The 19,499-nt window shown below is 53.2% G+C and overlaps 1 protein-coding gene across 1 annotated transcript in view; it reads left to right on the top strand.

The window, feature by feature from the left end:
- The window catches only part of GNG7 (G protein subunit gamma 7), a 155,781-nt gene extending 139,921 nt beyond the window's left edge, over window positions 1–15,860 (top strand). The window contains exons 4-5 of the mRNA XM_061190931.1: window positions 10,958–11,076; window positions 14,359–15,860. Coding sequence (XP_061046914.1) covers window positions 10,996–11,076; window positions 14,359–14,484 — 207 coding nt within the window. The 5' untranslated portion in view covers window positions 10,958–10,995 and the 3' untranslated portion in view covers window positions 14,485–15,860. The remainder of the gene's footprint in view (window positions 1–10,957; window positions 11,077–14,358) is intronic.
- Window positions 15,861–19,499: the final 3,639 nt, after the last annotated feature.

Raw genomic sequence — 19,499 nt, 5'->3', positions numbered from 1 at the left:
GAAAAGGAGAACTCTGGTCCCTTCAGCCCCTTATGAGGGCACTGATCCCATTCACGAGGGCCCCACCCTCAAGATCTAGGCACCTCCCAAAGGCCCCACCTCTTGATACCGAATAGGGCTTCAACATGCATTTTGCAGGGGTGGGGGACAAAATATTCAGTCCATAGCAGGCAGGATAGGGGGTGGGGGAAGAATTCCTGGCAGAGGGAAGTGAGTGACAAGCTTTGACTTTGTACTTGGTTTGTGAGTCCGCAGGGGCCCCGGGTGGTTTCTGAGTAGGGCAGTGACAGACTCAGGTGCATTTTCAGAAGTCACTCCGGCTGTTGGGAGGAGGGATGGAGGGGGTGGGTGGACGCCCCTGGCTGGGGATGGGGGGAGGGCACAGGAGTCTGCCTGGGGCTGCTGAGGGCTGGACCAAGGCGAAGTCTCCAGGGACAGCTGGCCTGGTCCCCATTGCTCTGGCCTTGGACCAGTCGCAGCAGATGGAGACGTATACATGTTTTTTCAGATACCGACTTTATTTTTTTTTTCTCTGTGTAAAATTCACACAATTCAAATGAGTGACCTCCTGAAGTAGTACTGAGGACTCCAATCCCTGAAACCCAGTAACCAAACTAGCATAATTTAAAATAGCATCATACAATTTTCAAGGCAGAACCTTAGAGCATCTTCTGTTGGGTGGAGGTAAATATCGAATTAATGGCTCTTGTGATTCTTGTGTGTTTTCAGGGCTGACCACTTCCTGTTTATTTTTCCATGGGGACTTTAGAATTATTTTATCAAGTTCTTTCCCTTCTTCAACATTTTGGTTTGGTTTTGTTTTTTGCATCTTCTTACATTTCCCGCCTTCTATCTGGGGTCATTTTTCTCTAATATCTTTTTATTTTACCTTTAATAAGGCAGGTCTGCTGGAGACAGAGTCTTCCTGTTTGTCTGAAAATGTCTTTATTTTACCCTAATTCTTTTTTTTTTTTAATTAATTATTTTTGGCTGTGTCAGGTCTTAGTTGTGGCACACAGGCTCTTTAGTTGTGGCGCTCGGGCTTAGTTGCCTCACGGCACGTGGGATCTTAGTTCCACGACCAGGGATCAAACCTGCGTCCCCTGCATTGGATTCTCAACCGCTGGGCCACCAGGGGAGTCTCATTTTTACTCTAATTCTTGAAGTTGATTTTCACCAGGTCTAGAATTTTCACTGGATCCATGAAATTGTTGGTCCTTTTTCCTCTGGCAGATTATGTTTGTTTGTTTTGTAATTAAGTGATTTTATTCAGGTATAATTCCTTTTTAGTAAAATGAACAGATCTTACATATGTAGTTTGATGAATTTTGACAAGTCTATACACCTGTGTACACTAACACCTCAGTTGAGATAGAGAACACCTCTAATGTCTGTCTTCTTTCACCCTTTGAGAGTCCCACATGTGGCTTCATCTGTCAGTAGGTTCTTTTTTCCCTTGTGCAGTAGTATTCCATGGTATGAATTACTGCAGTTTGTTTATCCATCCTCCTGTTGACAGGCATTTGGGTTACTTCCAATTTTTGCTGTTACAAATACAGATGTATGAACATCTTGTACAAGTCCTTTTGTGGAAATATGTTTTTATGTATCTTGGGTAAATCCCTAGGAGTGGAATTGCTGGGTCATAGGTTAAGTATGTGTTTAGCCTTATAAGAGTCTGCTAACCCACTTTCCAGGGTGGTTGTACTATCCTATGCTCCCATCAGTAACGTGTGAAAATTCTGATGTTTCTACATCCTCCCCAATACATGGTATTGTCGGTCTTTTAGATTTTTGCCAACTCTAAGGGCTGTGAAGCAGTCTCCCATGATGGTTTTCATTTATACTTGCCCTGATGACTAATCATTGAGCACCTTTTCAGGTGCTCATTGGTCATTTCTCTGTCAATTTCTAAAATGTTTTTCCTGCCTGAGGTTCTAGGGATTCTTGAATCTGTGGCTTAGAGTCCTTTTTTTTTTTTTAATCAGTTTTGGGAAATTATCCATCACTATCTCTTCCAAGATTGCTTCTGCCCCTTTCTCTCTCTCCTCCTTCCAGAGCTCCAATTACACGTGTGTCAGAACTTACTGCATCCTCTGTGTCTCATATCTTGTCTCATGTGGTCCATGCTTCATTCTGGATATTTCCTATCTTCTAGTTCACTAATTTTCTCTTTAGTTATCTTTAATGATACTGCTTCTTCCATTGTGTTTGTTTCAGATATTGTCAGTTTCCACACATCCATTCAGTCTTTTTCTTTAGTTTCCAATTCGCTGCTAAAATTCCAACCTCACATATTTAACATAATTAATATAGTTATTTTAAAGTCTGTCAATTCCAGTGTATCGAACCCCTGGGAGCCTGTTTGTATAGTCTGTTATTTCTGCTGATTTTTGTTCATGTGGTCCTGTCTTCTTCTATGCCTGGTCATTTCTGATTGTGTGCTAGATATTGTGACTGCTGACTTGTTTGTAGAAATAATTCGAAGCCTAAGATGATGTTGTTTTCCACCAGAAAGGATTCATTTTTACTTCTGTCCAGCATCTAGGGCTGCTAGCAATCTAAGGTCACCTCAATCCAGTATCGGGGACTGAGGTTATTCAGAACTCAGCTACAGTCACTGTGAGGGCCTGTCTGCTTCCTGTGGACCCTTTTCTTAGAAGGCAGGACTCTTTTGTCCCAGCTCATACCAAGGGGGAGTTCCCCAATCTCTCTCCCCTTAGGAGGCCCTGGATCTCAACCTCTGAGCCCCTAGCCTTGTGAGGGCAATAGCCACTTGGCCTCTTAGCAAACCCTCCACCCCAGTAAAAAGCAGCCCCAAAGCCAGACTCCTGGGCTTCCATCCTCCCCAGATCCTGGATGGAAATCTTCACTATCTTAATAGCCCTCCAGTGCCTTCAGGCTTCTCTATTCCATGAAGCTTTGCTAGTTGCCCTCATCAGGAGAGCGTCCACAGGAGCTGGCCCACCGTCATTGGAGCGAAATCTGCAGATAGAGGTTTAAATCCAAAGTCCAGGTGGCTGAGGAGGAGGCCATGAATGTATCAATAGATCAGCATGATCTTAGAGCCACAGAATGACAGAAGGGGATCCATGCTCAGCTTTTATTTATTTATTTAAATTACTTAATTAATTTATTTATTTTTGCCTGCGTTGGGTCTTTGTTGCTGTGCATGGGCTTTCTCTAGTTGCGGTGAGCGGGGGCTACTCTTCGTTGCAGTGTGTGGGCTTCTCATTGCGGTGGCTTCTCTTGTTGAAGAGCACGGGCTCTAGGCATGCCGGCTTCAGTAGTTGTGACTTGCGGGCTCGGTAGTTGTGGCTCGCGGGCTCTAGAGCGCAGGCTCAGTAGTTGTGGCACACGGGCTTAGTTGCTCCACGGCACGTGGGATCTTCCCGGACCAGGGCTCGAACCCGTGTCCCCTGCAATGGCAGGCGGATTCTTAACCACTGCACCACCAGGGAAGTCCCTCCACTCCTAGTTTTAATACAATCCACTTCAGACTCTGCCCCGCTTTCCCCCAGGCCAGGTGGGCTTTGTGACGCCCTGCCCCGCGCAGCCCCTGGACAGATGAGTGGTGTGGCCACCGCGATGCCAGCAAAGTCCGAGGGCAGGGAGATTTCTCAGTAGCTTCCAGCAAACCGGCCAGTGCGCGCTCACTGTGCAGAGGAGGTCCAGGCACCTCGTCTCTCGTCCCTCCTCCCCCGCAGCTCTGTTTATATGTGGCAGTTGCCACAGGTTCCTGAAGGAGGGCCCTCCCCGTGGCTGCCAGCCTCTGGGGCCCCCGTCCCCCAACATAGGAACTTGGGGACCTGGAGGTTGGCCAGGCCCTGCGCCGAGAGGGAGTGTCACTGAGCATTGAGCAGAGCTCACTGGAGCTCAGAGGGGGGAGGTAACTTTCCCAAAACCACACAGCTTTGGGAGCTGGGGCAGAATGCAGGTCCGCCACTTTCCACAGGGCCTCTGCCTCCCCCTCTCTCCCCCCAGGGCTGTGCTCTTTCCTCCTTCAAATGTGTTCTTGGTTGAGTTTGAGGGAGACTCTGAAACTCTGGCCCCGTGTGACTTCTCCCAGCCACAGAGGTTGTTGGATACTAAGAAATTCTTTTTTTTTTTTTTCTGGCCAGGCCAAGCAGCTTGTGGGATCTTAGTTCCCTGACCAGGGATTGAACCCGCCCCCTCAGTAGTGATAGCGCAGAGTTCTAACCACTGGAACTCCAGGGAATTCTCAGATGCTAAGAAATTTAAACCCTCTTTGAAACAAACTTCTGTTCCATTCAGTACCATCTCACTTCAAACTGGACCATTTCAATTCCAAAAAACTGTTTGCATTTTGCCTAAATGAACCTCTTTTAGCTGCTGGGTTTCTTCTGATAAGAGAGTTCAACAAAAGCCTTAGATTCTGCCCCCTGGGGACACTGGGTGATGTCTGGGGACATCTGTGGCTGTCACAACTGGGGGAGCTCCTGTCATTGAGTGGGTGGGGGCCAGGGATGCTGCTTAAACCCCTACAGTGCTCAGGACGGCGCCCCAGAGAATGATCCAGCGACAAATGTCAATGGGGGTGGTCACGGTGGCGTGGGGGCAGGTCTGCAGGCAGGTGTCCTGGCTGGGTGAGGGATGCAGGAGAAAGGGACTTGGATCTCAGTCAGGGATAGCGGCCAGGACAGGCGACGTTTAGACCAGACCTTCCTGGAGGGGTGAGTGGTGACAAACGTCCCATCCGCACACATATGAGTCGTGGGAGGGCTGGTAGAACCTGAGCCCGGTGAGCATCGGGCCAGCAGCAGTGTCCCAGTTTGATATTGTCCCACAGTCACATAAGATGTCACCATTGGGGGAATCGGGGAAAAGAGTGCATGGCACCCTGTACAATTTTTGCAACTGCCTGTCAGTCTGTGATTATTTCAAAATACAAAACAGTGCAGTGACTTTGGAAACTGTTTGAAAATGTTTAACCTGTAAAGTTAAACATACACCTGTCCTAGGAGCCAGAAATCCCATGCCCAGGCATTTCCCCAGGAGAAACAGAAACTTAGGTTCCCACAAAAACCTGGACATGAATGTTCACCACGGCTTTACTCACAATTGGTATTGGCTACAGGACTGTATGCATTTCTAAGTTCTCATCGACTGCATGCCCCAAAGCACGGATTTTACTGGATGCAAGTTGTACCTTAATGGAAACCATTTCATTAAAGGAAATCATAAAAACAATGACTAACCAGACTGTCAATTTGAGGTTCCCCTTCTGCCTTTATCCACATATGTTTTAATACAGTGGTAAATAGCCACACATCCTCACTTTATCCATCTCCCTGTTTTTTCATGAAACACCTCCTCTGGGCTCCCCATCTTTGGGTACCATTTATAACAGTTGCTCCACTAGGAAAACACCCCACTGAATTAGCCATTCCCCCGTTGCAGGACACATGGTTTCATTTAATTTTTCACTATTATAAATAACACCGTTGTAAACACCTTTCTATATATAGCTTTTTATTTCTCTTGATTTTTGTTCCCTCGGGATAAATGCCCCAGCAAGGGATTTGAGAGGACAGCCTTGTAGCTCCTGATGTCCAGTTTACGAGGCTGAGATTGGCCAACAATACCAGAGAGTCAGGGACGAGCATATCCCTACCTGCGTCAGGTGTCACTCTTCCTGCAGCCTTCCTGGTGTCCTGGGTAAATGAAGTGCTGGCAGCCCATGATCCCTCCAACCTACTTTCCTCGATTGCTGATGAGGCCACGCTTTGTTCACTTTGTGTTTTACCGGTTAAATTACTTTTCACATGAGTTCCTTGAGTGAGTCCTTTCCAGATATAAAATACCCAGCTAAGGTATTATTAACATGACAAAGAGGTCGCTTTCCAGTGTATCGTTGCCATGATTTTTCCTGGGTCTCTGGTCTTGGGTTTTAGTTTTATCGGTTTGCCGTGAAGAAGTTCTGAATAGTTGTATACAATCATAGCTGTCAATCTTCTCCACTCCTTCTGTTGCTTCAGTTGCTAGGAGGTAACTTCTCTGAAACAGAAAATCAACATTCTGTACATTTTCACTAATCTGTGTATATTTTCTTTTTCATCCTATGACTTGTTTTGTTTTGTTTTTTTACTTTTTGGCCACGCCACACGGCATGTGGGATCTTAGTTCCCCAACCAGGGATTGAACCTGTGCCCCCTGCAGTGGAAGCGCAGAGTCTCAACCGCTGGACCGCCAGGGAAGTCCCCATTCTATGACTTTTTATATGGAATCTCTTTGGTTGGGAAAATGAGGCCTAATATAACCCAGAGGTTTCCCCCGTCCAACCCCGGGGGAGGTGGCTCTGCCCCTGGGCCACACGGGGCCATGTCTGGGGACGTCTGTGGCTGTCACGACTGGGGGCCTCCTGGCATCGAGTGGGTGGGTCCAGGGAGGCTGCTCCGCACCCCGCAGTGCCCAGGACGGCCCCCCACAGAGAGTGACCTGGTCCCAGTGTCAGCAGGGCCTTGGGGGAGGGACCCTGTTCTAACTCGGTGTCCCCCATCCTGCCATCCCCCAGCTCGCCATCGAGAAACACCACCCTCCCCCAGTTGTGTTTAATCCTCATGTGCATTTGAGCCTGGCATCTGGGCTCAGGTCTGTAACACTCCGGTGATGACCCTCCCTCTGTAATCAGCGCAGCCTCACAATGCATCCTGGCGTGCTCGGGGCCTTCATGGTCCTTGCCTTGCAGCCACGTGCCCGCGATGCTTCTGTGGGATCCAGCCTGACCCTGGTGACTTCCTAGCCCTTCACTGGGAGGCCAGCCAGGGCCTGCTGCCGTCTGTTAAGTTTCTATTTTTAGGCAAACCTCACCCCAAGTCATACCCCCAGCCTCGCCAGGCTAGAACCGGCCTCTCCCCAGGCGGAATCTGACCGCTACCTGCAGCTCCAACCACCTCACCCCTCCCTCCTGCTTCCCAAGGCCCTGCCCGGCTTCCAGGGCCTTCCAAGGCTCCACGGGCCAGGCAGGCCCGGCCAGGTCGGGTGCCTGGGGCCGTCACGTGTCTCTGGCAGGGAGGCAGCTGGTGAGGAATGTTCCCGGGCTGACTCACGGCCACTGCCTATCCTGCGGGAGTTGACCTAACCCCGGGGGCACGCGGTGAGGCAGTGACTGGCCATGACACCGCCAGGACCAGGACTTCGGTCTGCTGTCTGGGCTGCCGTGATGCAACCATGTCTGGTCTCAGCTGCTCGTGCACACACACACGTGCACACACATAGATACACACTGACACACATGCATGCACACGCATGCAGGCTCACACATGCACGTGCATGTGAACAAATGCACACACACGCGTGCACGCAGACACACAAGCACACACACACCCCCCATGCAGCCCCTTCCAGCCGTCCCGGGGGGTCCAGGTTATAACCCAGCCTGGAGGGAGCCTCTCAGGGCATCGTGCCCGGAACAGAAAGCCAGCAGCGCCGAGGGCCTTAGAGCTGGTGAGGGAGGCCACGGTTTGGGGTGCCCACGGGGTGGCCGGGCCTCCTAGGGTCCTGGTGGACACTCTGAGTGTGGGTGCTGAGCAGGACTCCCGGCCTTCCAAGGAAAACATGCTGTGAAGCCACCCCATTTGTTCTCTGTCAGCGTCTATATTTAGTGCTGAGTAATTTAGGTATTTTTAAGTCGAACCAAGGGCGGTTTTCCCTGAATTGGATGTTTTGTGGCCGCTTTGAAGCTCTCTGCTGAATCAGAGCCCTCTGGAAGCCCACACGTGGGTCCTGTATGCCCAGAGCAGACACACTCGGGCCTTTTCTGACCCAGAAAGGGGCCTGGGTGTCTGGCGGGAAGGCAGGCAGCCAGCAGTGTGGAAGGGTTTTTTTTTTTTTTTAATGGAACTTGGATGGAGATCACTGTAGATTCACATGCAGTTGTACCAGATCACAGAGAGAAAGTCCCTACATCACCTACCGAACACAGATTCCTGCAGTTTTACTTGTGTGTGTATATTAGGATCTTTGCAAGTTTATCCCCTGTGCAGACACGTGAACCCCACACACACACAGTCCAGATCTCCAGCACGAGGACCCCGTGTCCGCCTGTCTACCCAGACCCCTCCCGAGGCCGCCGCCCCCCTGCAACCACGAACCTCTCCTCCATCTCCACGACCTTGTAGTCTCGGGGATGTTCTGTACCTGGAACCGCACAGCATGTGGCTCTGGGGACTGGCCTTTTCACTCCACGCGATTCCCTGGAGGGCCATCTGAGACATGCACGTCCATGGTCTGTTTCCGTTTATTGCCAAAAGGGAAGTTTTTTGAGAACCTGAACTCTGCCTTTACTTTTCTGCAGCTGCCCCTCTGGGAAACAGACAGAGGTACAATGTATGACGACAGACGCACACGGTGCTACTGAAAGACCTGGGTAAACGCCAGCCCAGTCGGGCAGCTCCCCAGGACTCCTGAACTTGGGCTCTGCACCCCACCATCCCAAACGAACACTGCGCGGACCGTCCTCAACCCGGGCCACGCGCACACTGGGGCCAGGTCGTTCTCTGATCCCATCTCAATGCCAGGAGCCCCTCTCCCTGTCGTGACGACCACAGACGTCCGCAGGTGTCGCCCAGTGTCCCCTGAGGACAGGATCTCCCCAGGTGAAACCCCTGGGTTAGGGATTCCATGGACCCCCCAGGACAATGTGACCTCTGAGGTCCTGGGATGCTGCACACATTTAAATCCACACCTGAGTGGGAAGGAGAGGAGGTGACTCACAGATGCTGGGGGCCACCCTGGTTTACACTGGCTGACCATCGGGGATTTATCCTGGTGTCCAGTGTGACCAAGGATCAGACTCGATTTCTCAGCCTTGGCATTATCATCATTTGGGGCCGGGCCATCCTCTGTGGGGGGCCGCCCTGGGCACTGGGGTTGGGGGGATTGAGCAACATCCCAGGTTCTGAAAACCACAAATGTCCCCAGACATCACCCAGTGTCCCCTGGGGGCAGGATGGCCCCAGTTGAGAACCACTATCCCAGGGCTCACTAAATGTAGATTGGATGGAAATAGTAGAATTTTCACCACCTTTAGGGACAGAAAAATTTTGCATAACTGAATTATAAAAAATAAATTTACATCACTCGTACGTGGCTGGTGGGAATGTAAAATTGTGTAGCCACTCTGGAAAACAGGCCGGTGTTCTCTTAAAAAATTAAACAAGCAGTCGCACTTCTCAGCATTTATCCCTGAGAAATAAAGGCTTATATTCACGCAGAAGCCTGCACACGGACGCCCGTGGCAGCTCTGTTGCTGACACAGCCAGAACCGGGAGCAGGCCCAGGTGTTCTCGGACAGGCAAAGGGTTAAGGGGCACCTCCACACCATGGACCTTTACTGCAAAGGAATGAACTGTTGATAAGCACAGCTGCAGGGGTGGATCTCCAGATAATTAGGTCGAGTGGGAAAAAACAGCCAATCCCGAAAGGCTCCTTACCAAGTGGTTCCATTTAAACAGCATTCTCCGGACTTCCCTGGTGGTCCAGTGGCTAAGACTCTGTGCTCCCAATGCAGGGGGCCCGGGTTCGATCCCTGGTCGGGGAACTAGATCCCACATGCCTCAACTAAGACCCAGCGCAGCCAAATGGATAAATATTGAAAAAATAAATAAATAAATAGCATTCTCATAATTCATTGAATATGGATGTAAGTCAGGTTAAGATGGTTTTATCATATTTTTTCTACATTGCGTGCTTTGACTTTTTATTTGAACAACAGTGAAACTTTGACTTTTTAACTGAAGTTGAATGGCATTTGTCTTAATCCTGCCCAGTTATAGACCAAATCATACCTAGAAGATGTTTGTGTTAATTTTACTTATACAAGCCATTTCCTGTTTAAGTGGCCTTACTCTGTCTATTGCATTGTTCTTGCCAAGTCTAATCTCTGTCGTGTTGGAATTCTTCTAACACTGAATTTGTGGGGTAGAAATGTATGATGTGCTACACATTTTATTCATAATAAACTAAGTTATAGCCTATTGCAACCTCAAATAAATAAATAAATAAACAGCATTCTCAAGGCCATGGTACTAAAGTATAAAAGGTGAACATAGCCAAGGCCTGGCCACCTGGCTGTGGCCCCTGAAGGGAGGCATGAGGACCCTGGGGGTGGAAGTGCCCCCCATCTCCCCTGTGTCAATGTCAGCATCCTGGTTATGATGTCACTACAGCTTTGCAAGATGCCGCCGCTGGGGGAAACCAGGCAGCGGGTACACGGGCTGTCTCTACTGTTTTCTACAAATGCATGTGAATCTACGGGCATCGCAACATTTTAAATTTAATTAAATTTTAATTTGCTGGACAACTGACCAAATGAAGGAAGGAAACAGGCCCAGGCCCTGCAGAGAAGGGGTGGGGTACCCAGGACCCACGGGTGCAGGCTTCCTACGTGATCTGCCTTGGTCCAGAGCCAGGGGTCTTGCCCCCGGGCGACTCTGCCCCCAGAGGACACTGGGTCATGTCTGGGAACATCTGTGGTTGTCACACTGGGGGTGCTTCTGGTATCAGGTGGGTGGGAGCCAGGGAGGCTGCTCGACACCCCACAGGGCCCAGGACGGCCCCGAAGACAGAATGATCGGCCCCAGTGCCAACAGTATGGGGGGAGGGGTCCCAATGCAGGAGCGGGAATCAGAGAAAACTCCCCTCATTCTGAGCCAACCAGAGCCGATGCAATGGTTTTATGAGCTCTCCTGGGACCCTCAGTGGTCATGTCCAGTGAGCACTTAGCCCCGACCGGCCGCAGGAGGGGACTGTAGGAGAAGATGTGCTTGGCCGGGCCTCTCACCGTGACCCAGGGACACAGGCGTCGTGGCTGCAGGGTGGCAGGGCTTCCGGGCCCCCTGAGGCTTCCGGAAGTGGGGCATCCCTCCTCGACGTCCTCCACCTGCAGTCCTGGGGCGTCACGGGCCAGCTCACATCTGTCTGCTTCTCCCCACAGCTCTCTGGACGACAGGGGCCCAGAGCTGATGGCAGACAATGTCAGCCACTAACAACATAGCCCAGGCTCGGAAGCTGGTGGAACAGCTCCGCATCGAAGCCGGGATCGAGCGCATCAAGGTGAGCAGGGGAGAGACCCCCGGGCACGCCCTCAGCAAACGGTGGGCACGGAGGCTAGCAGGACGGCAGGGCTTTGCACTCGGCTCTGCCTCTCGCTGTGTGACCTTGGGCCACTCAGCCTCTCTGAGCCTCAGTTTCCTCAGCAGAAAGACACAGCTGATGTAAACCTACATCATGGGTTGTTGTGACGATTGATGTGCCAGCATGCTTTATAAACAGAGTGGGACCAGAGGCAGGCCTCGAGTACTGCTGTGAGCCTGCCCCAGCCCTTGGGGTCCGTCCCCGGACGGCCCCAGAGAAGGCCAAATCAGGCCCCTCCAAAAGGGTCAGCGTGACACAGTCACTTTCTCTTCTATCCCCTCATCCTCAGAGCTCTGTCCAGCTCCCCTGTTGTGACAGATGCAAAGAGAAGTCAGAGGCCCGGCCCCAGGGAAGAGAGGACACAGGGCCTTTCACTGTTTACTTTCGCCACTTCTGCGTTGATTGCATTTTTTTGAAATAAGCATGTTTGATATTTAGCTAAAAAAAGAAAAAGGACAAGCAGTTCCTCCTCGCAAACGCTTAACCCATCGGGGGCCAAGAACATGCAAAGCAAAATAAGATAGTGCATAATTGGGCAGTCAGCTCTGCGGGCTTTTTTTTTTTTTTTTTTGCATAAAGTTAACCGTTTTTAAAGTGCGCAATTCAGTGGCGTTTGGTGAACTCAAAATGTGCAACCATCATGACTAATTCCAGCACATTCCATCACCCCCAAAAAGAAGCCCGTCCCCATTAGCAATCACCCCACATCCCCTCCCCAGCCCCTGACAACCAGGAACCGACCGTCTGTCTGTGGATTTGCCTGTTCTGGACGTTTCCTATCAATGGAATCTCACACTGTGGGTCTTTCTGTGTCAGGCTTCTCTCACTGAGCATCACATCCTCAAGGTCTGTCCACGTTGTAGTGAGTGTCAGGGCTTCACTCCTTTGTTTGGCTGACTGATGCTCCCGTGTGTGGAGGGACCGTATTTGTGTATATAGCTGAATCTTAAGTCCACGAGTGGGCATCAGGATGACATCCAGGGCTTTCAAAGGATATAGACCAACGGGCTAGTCATGGCCTCCTACACGAGAAAGCTGTCTGACACTTTTCGAAATCATCTTCTCACCAAACCCATGTCCACTTTGCAAAGGATGGTGAGCCACCTCCGAGAAGCTGATTCCTGCCCCAGACCCCAGCTTGTGGGTGGCTGGGTGAGGACCAGGGAGTCTCCATCCAGGGAAGACACGGGTCATTTATGCTTCCATATTAGCCGTGCTCCAGCTACCCACTGGATTAGTCAGGGATATATGACTATATATTAGAGACAGAGAGGGAGCATGAGAGGTGGTTTAAGGCATTGGCTCACACAGTCGTGGGGCTGGCAGGTCTCAGATTGACAGGGCTGAACCACAGGCTGGAGACCCAGGGAAGAGCTGATGCAACTTGAGTCCAAAGGCTGTCGGGAGGCAGAATGCCTTCCTCTTCGAGGGACCTCAGTCTTTTCTCTGAAGGCCTTCAACTGATTAGATGCGGCCCACCCGTATTATGGAGCGTCACCTGTTTTCCTCAAAGTCTATCGATTTAAATGTTAATCTCACCTTAAAAAGACCTTCGTAGAGACATCTAGGCTGGCGTTTGGCCACACAGCCAGGTACCTGGCCTAGCTAAGCGGACACATGAAATCAGCCGTTACTCCACGCATCTGTTCAGGCCTTGCTTCCCTCAGCACGGTCATCCCCCAGTCACTGCTGGTCGCGGGTTAGGAACGGATGGCCCGGCAGTGCGGACACGCGACCCCATGTGGCCATGGGGCCAACCCCTGTGGTCGCCTTGCACCTCCAGCCCAGCCAGGTGGGAGGGAGGCTGCCGCACCCCCCCGGGTGGTGTCGTGGGGGGCGCCTCCCACGAGGCGTCTGAATGTTCTAGAACTCTGAGCATTCAAAGCATTCCTTGGGGCTGAAGGCAGAGCAGCCCCGGTTGAAGTGGTTTCCCCTCAGCGCCGAGCCAGCCCCGGCCCTGGCGGAGGCCGCTGACTCACCCGCCCGTTTGATGTCGGGAGGGCTCCTCCGCGGGCGGCCTTTGAACGTGGGGAGGAGCGGAGTCGGGCGTGACCGGTCTCCTTCCCGTCCCGCCTGAGGTTTTGCGGCCCCAACACGGCGACCGGGAGCGCAGGGCCGGCCTGAGTGAGAGGCCGGCGAGGGGAGGCGGAGGGCGCGCAGCATCCAGGGGCCCCGGGGGGCTTGTCTTCCAGGCGGAGCAGTGGAATCCGAGCCCGGGGCCCTGGCGCCCGAGGCGGCAGCTCTGGGGCGCAGAAGACCCTCCGCAGACTTTCCCTGCCCGCCGCTCTTCCGGGTGGGAAGGGGACTGCCGAGGGGTCAAGGCCGCAGAGATGCGCCCGGAACTCGAGGGGCCCCCCGGGTCCCACAGTGCAGCCGCGGTGCTGCCACCAGGGTGGGCCCCCCGGACACTAGGCACCACTTTACCCACGTCACCTTCCCCCAGGGCTGCGGTGGGCCCTCCCTGCATCTCCTCCCTCCTCTTTTGGAGACCCTGACGCAGGGGGTCCTAAGTGTCAGCCCCCTCACCATGGTCACTGAGACTCAGACGGCACAAGAATCAAATGCCGAAGGCCTTGTCCCGCCTCTCGGGCGATGCACCTGCAGGGCTCTCCCCGTCAGGTCCTTTCTTAGAGTGATTCCTCCGCTGACCCTTCCCTTCAAACTCCACACAGCCCCCTCTGGAGAAGGTTCAGTTCTTCTGCTTCTTATTTAATCTTAAATTTCCGGTAAAATACATATACATAACATAAAATTTACCATTAGTGATACTTAGTACATTGACATTGTTGTGCAACCTAATGCACCACTACCTAATTCCAGAATATTCCATCACCCCAAAAGGAGGCCCATCCCCATGAGCAGTCACTCCCCAGCCCCTGACAACTGCCCTCTGTGTCTGTGGATCTGCCTGTTCTGGACGTGTCCCATCAGTGGAATCACACCCTGTGTGTCCTTCTGTGTCTGGCTTCTCTCACTGAGCATCGTGTTCTCAGGGTCCGTCCACGTGGTAGCGAGTGTCAGGGCTTCTCTCCTTTTCGTGGCTGAGTGATGCTCCCGTGTGTGGAGGGACACGGTGTGTGTCTTCAGGTGACGGGCGCTGGGGTTATCTCCACCTTTCAGCTGCTGTGAGTCGTGCTGCTGTGGACACGGTGCTTCGGCCCCTTCTTATCTTTCCTCTCTTGTCCTTGTGCCCACACACAGGTCTCCAAAGCCTCCTCCGAACTCATGAGCTACTGTGAGCAGCACGCCCGGAACGATCCCCTGCTGGTGGGAGTCCCCGCCTCGGAGAACCCCTTTAAGGACAAGAAGCCTTGTATTATCCTATAGCTCTATCTTCCCTCTTGCTAGGCTCCTCCCCGACCCCCCCTCCCCCAGCCAGGGCATCATTCAGTACACAGTCAAGCAAAGCTCTTAATTCCAAAAGAAATGCAAAAAGTTGCCATCACCCAGGTGGGGTAAAATGTATCCTCTGGGTTCAGATGGATTTTCAGACCCAACATCGCAGCCCTGTCAGGGGCCGGGCTCCACCACCACTTCTCATGGGGAATAGCTGAAATGCCCAAGCGATGTGGTAACGATTTTTGAAAACTGCGTTGCCATTTGAGTCATGGTCTAGAGCCGAGCTGGGCGGGGAGACGGGAAGGAGGTGGGTGAATTAGCCGCTGGCGTGGGTGACCCAGCTGGGTGGCAAGTCTCACACAGTTGGCCATTTGTGAGGACTTCAGCCAGGTTGATGATGTGATGCTTTTGGCCAGGGTGTGTTAAGTGGAGAAAAATTGGGTGGAGTTGGGAGGAGGGACATAATGAACTTTTTTCAGAAATTTTTCTCCTTTTCATTTAAAACCTTGTAATTCCATACCGCTAAAATCGGGTGTCATTGGCTGAACCTGTAGCTAAGCTGGGTTGTGTGACAATGCACACGTGGATTTTAGGGGCCGGGAGGGGGGCTTTGCCTGTGAAACGCACCCCTGTCACCCAGGGTCACCCAGCTGTGTGGCTTTTGTGTGGCATGTGTCATCCGACAGCCATGCTGAGGCCCCCTCCCTTTCCTGGGGACCCCGCCCATCCCAGAAACGGATTTTCAGCCCATGGCTCTGGTCACTGCAATGGCCAGCTGTGTTTTCTTTAGTTTTAAGCACGAGACATCAGCGTGGGCAGTTAGAGGCTGTGGTCATATTTGGCTCTTTCGTGTTTTGTTCTGTTTTTTTCCACTTTCTGCATCTCCATGGTCATTTTTCAGGCAAAAATGCAGCCTGGGGAGGCCAGCCTGGGGCCCCCTGGTGCTTCGGGGTATAAAAAGGTGCGAGGGAATTCCCCGGTGGTCCAGTAGTTAGGACTCCGCGCTTCCACTGCAGGGGGCACGGTTTCGATCCCGGGGAACTAAGACTAAGATCCCGCAAGCCGGGCGGGCGGCCGGCCAAAAAAAAAAAAAAAAATAGGTGTGAAATTGTCTGGAAGTCGCTGCAGAGGCCCTGGAGATGGGATCCTTTGCCCAGAAATGGAGAGGCACCGGCAGTGCTCCCCTCTGCGCTCACACCCGGCCGCCCGGAGCATCTGTAAGGTGTCGTGTAGTTGATGGTGAGGGCGGGCTGGGGGGCTCTTTTACAATTGCTGTTTCCTCTGTTACGACAAAAACATTTAAAGAGGTGGAGGCAGAAGGACGGGTCAGATGCACACCTGCTTTCGGCGGCCTGATCCCCAGTGGCCCACCTGCCCGTGCAGCCCTGCGGGGGTGGGGTGGGAAGTCAGGATCCCAGGCCCCCCGAGCAGGAGGGCCCTGGGCAGCCGGCACAAGGCACGCGGGCTGGTGGGACCCGGAGCCTTGAGCTCCTCTCCCAACGCCTCTTCTCCCCTCGCGCCCCTGGGGCTCAGACCGTGCACAGCTGCGAAGGCTGGCGGGATGCCCGGCACCCCCATGGCCGGCTCCCGCGGGGTGCAGACCCAGGGCCGAGCTTCTCCCCAGCACCCAGCTCTCTCCGGCCGGTCCGGGAGCACCTGGGGCTTCGGGGAGCCTGCTCCCCCGCCCCTGCAGGTGGAGGGGGGAAGCCACAAAGCCCCCCACCCCACGCTGCTACCCCCGTACACTGCGCAGGCAGCCAGCGGCCCAGGGGCGCCTGGCCTGCCCACGCCTGGCAGCACAGCAGGACAGAACAAAGCCTGTTCCAGAAACAGCGGGGCTTAGCCCGAGGGTCAGAGGGGCAGCGAGGACAGCCCACCAGCTATCTGCCGACTGGTCACCCTTTGCTCCGGGACAGAAGCCTTAATCCCTTCAGCCTGAGCTTGGTCTGCGCACACCCGGCCGTCCTCCTGTGCCCCACTGTCGCGGCCTCCCGCTGCCAGGCCCCGAAGAGGACAAGGGGTCCTGGTGCTGAGGTCACAGGTCCCCGGGCCCAGGCCTGCCCTCTCTCTCGGGCCCCTGCCCTGCCAGCTGTGACAAGCCTATCCCCACCGCGTGTCCCCGCCGAGTGACCCCGGAGAAGCCAGCGGGAAGCCAAGCCCAGGACCCCTGGCCGATGGGGTGGAGGGACCCGAGTTTGGCAGCTCCATCGCTAGCTCCGGGCTCAGCCGGCCAATGGCCGCCCCTCCCCACCCCCGCAAGCCCTGAAGCAAAATCGCACGGGGCCAGAGGCCCCCGAGTCAAGACCCCAGGGACCCAGCGGTCTGGGTAAACTGAGGCCCAGAGACGGGGAGGACCACCATCCCCCAGCCCCGCCCCATGGCCACACCTGCCCCGCTGCCTCCCCAGGTGCCCTCAGCCTCGGAGCCTCAGGGAGGTGGCAGTGGGCAAAAGCCCCACCGTGAGTTTCTTTCCAGCGAAGGAAAAAGCGCTCTTTTCCTTTTTTTTTCTTCTCCAACATCAGGGTCCCCAGCATAGGCTTGAAGCCTCAGGGCACACACGACAGTGCGTTCTGCTTGTGCTTTCCTGGTGCAAGTGTCACCGTGAAACCATGGTTTTCAGGGCGTTCGGGGGACTGTAAGTGCCCCGCAAGGCCGGGAGCTGGCAGTGGCAGTGCGGGCCTTGGGGAAACCGGCGCCTCTCAACCACATCCCGGGGGAATTAAGGACACAGGCACCCAAAAAAGGCCGTACTGGGCGACGCGGGGTTTCTGTCTGCAGCCTGCAGTGTTTCCTGTGGGCCTGGCCCGGCCCGGCCCCTCCCCCATCCTCCCTAAAGGTCACCCCCCCAGGCCAAGAATTAAGTGACTGGGTTGTGACCTCCAGGCCCCTTGGACGGATGGGGATGCAGAAGGTGCTCTTTCTTCCTTTGATGTCCCGGCCACCCTGTCCTGTCGTCGCTGGGCCTCCAGGCAGCTCATCCATCTCGAGCCCCGGGCGGGCAGGAAAAGGCCATCGGACCCCCGCCCCAAGCATGAGTGACCAGGGGCAGTTTCCGGGCCACGGTGAGGCCACCACAGGTCGCTCGTCCTTCAAGAACCTGCCGCGGGGCCCCCCTGAAAAGAAGCCATATGTCGACACCACTCCCCCCACTCCCCCCACCCCCGCCCCGTTTCCTCCTCTGTCCTCGGAGACCATTGCCAAACATTGTAAAGACCAGTTCCCGGTTCTCAGAAAGCAATCTGTGGTTCTAGTGGGTTCTACCCCATCTGCGTTTGGATGTCCAGTGGTTTTTATTTCTGATTTTTAAAAAATTCCAGGTGTGCCACACCCACTTTCCTGCAGTGTTTGAATATTGTGTGGAATTGTTAATACCAAGTGAATTAATGCACAATAAAAAAGCTCACTGTTCCTTTCCTCCCGGCTCCGGCCCTTCCTTGGCTTCCTGGCCAATGCTTGCGGGGGACAGGGCGGGGTCTTGGCTCCGGCGGTGGTGACGGTGGTGACTGTGGTGACAGTGGTGACAGTGGTGACGGCTTCCCCTCCACCCCCACTGCCCCAGCTGCCCCGGGAAGAGGCAACATGGATGGAACCGGGCTTCAGGCAGCGGCACAGACGAGGGAGCTTCAGCTTCTGATCTACAGTGGGAGAATTTCGGGGGAAGCTATCTGAGGGTCTCCACGCGTGTAAGCCGCGGGTCGCACGGTTTGGAGGGCCGTGGGAAAGCGCCACGCTCCTCCGAGAGCTTGGAGCCTGCGAAGATCTTAATCTTGCCCCTTCCTGCTCTGCGTCACCCAGAGACCACCCTCGACCACCAGACTCCCAGGAAAAAGTGGAGGGAATCTTGGCCCTGCCCCGTAGCACACCACGAAGAGTTAAATCTTTAGTAATGGATCTGTAAGTGGGCGATTCTGGCCCCTGAGCGGAGAACTTTCTCTGTATAAGCTAAAATCCTACGTGCCGTGCTGCGGAGAAAGAAAGAGAGGGAGGGAGGGAGGGAGACATGGATGTATCACTGTTTATTTTTTAAAAAAATAATAAAACGTTTATAGATTCAGCTGCATTAAAAATTGTCCCCTATGTATCAAATGTATAAGATTAGGGAAAGGAGGGGGGAGGGATAAATTAGGAGTATGGGATTAACAGATACAAACTACTATACATAAAATAGGTAAGCAACACGGATTTACTGTATCGCACGGGGAACTCTATTCAATATCTTATAATAAATCAGAATGGAAAATAATCTGAAAATATATATATATGAAGCTGAAAAAAATTTTTTTTTCTCCTGGAAAAATAAGTATAAGATTAGAAAGCCGTTCTGCTGTACCCCTGAAACTAACACAACTTTGTCAATCAACTATACTCCAATATAAAATAAAAACTTAAAAAAAAAAAAAGATTAGGGCTTCCCTGGTGGCGCAGTGGTTAAGAATCCACCTGCCAATGCAGGGGACACAGGTTCGAGCCCTGGTCCGGGAAGATCCCACATGCCGCAGAGCAACTAAGCCCGTGCGCCACAACTACTGAGCCTGCGCTCTAGAGCCCGCGAGCCACAACTGCTGAAGCCTGCATGCCTAGAGCCCGTGGTCCACAAGAAGAGAAGCGTGTCCATCCATGGATGATGGATAAACAAGACGTGGTCCATCCACACAGTGGAATATATTATTCAGCCATAAAAAAGAAGGAAATTCTGACACACGCTATGACATGGATGAACCTTGAGGACATTGTACTTAGAGAAACCAGACACAAAAGGACAGATACTGTCTGATTCCACTCACAGGAGGTCCCCAGAGGGGTCACATCCATAGAGACAGGAAGTAGATGGTGGGGGCCAGGGGCTGGGGGAGGGGTGGGGAGTCAGTGTTTCATGGGGACAGCGTTTCAGTTTGGGAAGATGAGAAAGTTCTGGAGATGATGGTGGGGATGGTTGCCCGACAATGTGAATGTGCTCAATGCCACCGAGCTGTGCACTTAAAAATGGTTAAGATGGTACATTT

The sequence above is a fragment of the Eubalaena glacialis genome, chromosome 4 (assembly GCF_028564815.1).
Source record: "Eubalaena glacialis isolate mEubGla1 chromosome 4, mEubGla1.1.hap2.+ XY, whole genome shotgun sequence".
NCBI lineage: Eukaryota > Metazoa > Chordata > Mammalia > Artiodactyla > Balaenidae > Eubalaena > Eubalaena glacialis.
The sequence above is the reverse complement of the archived record's forward strand: the minus strand, read 5'-3'. Positions and strand labels throughout refer to the sequence as shown.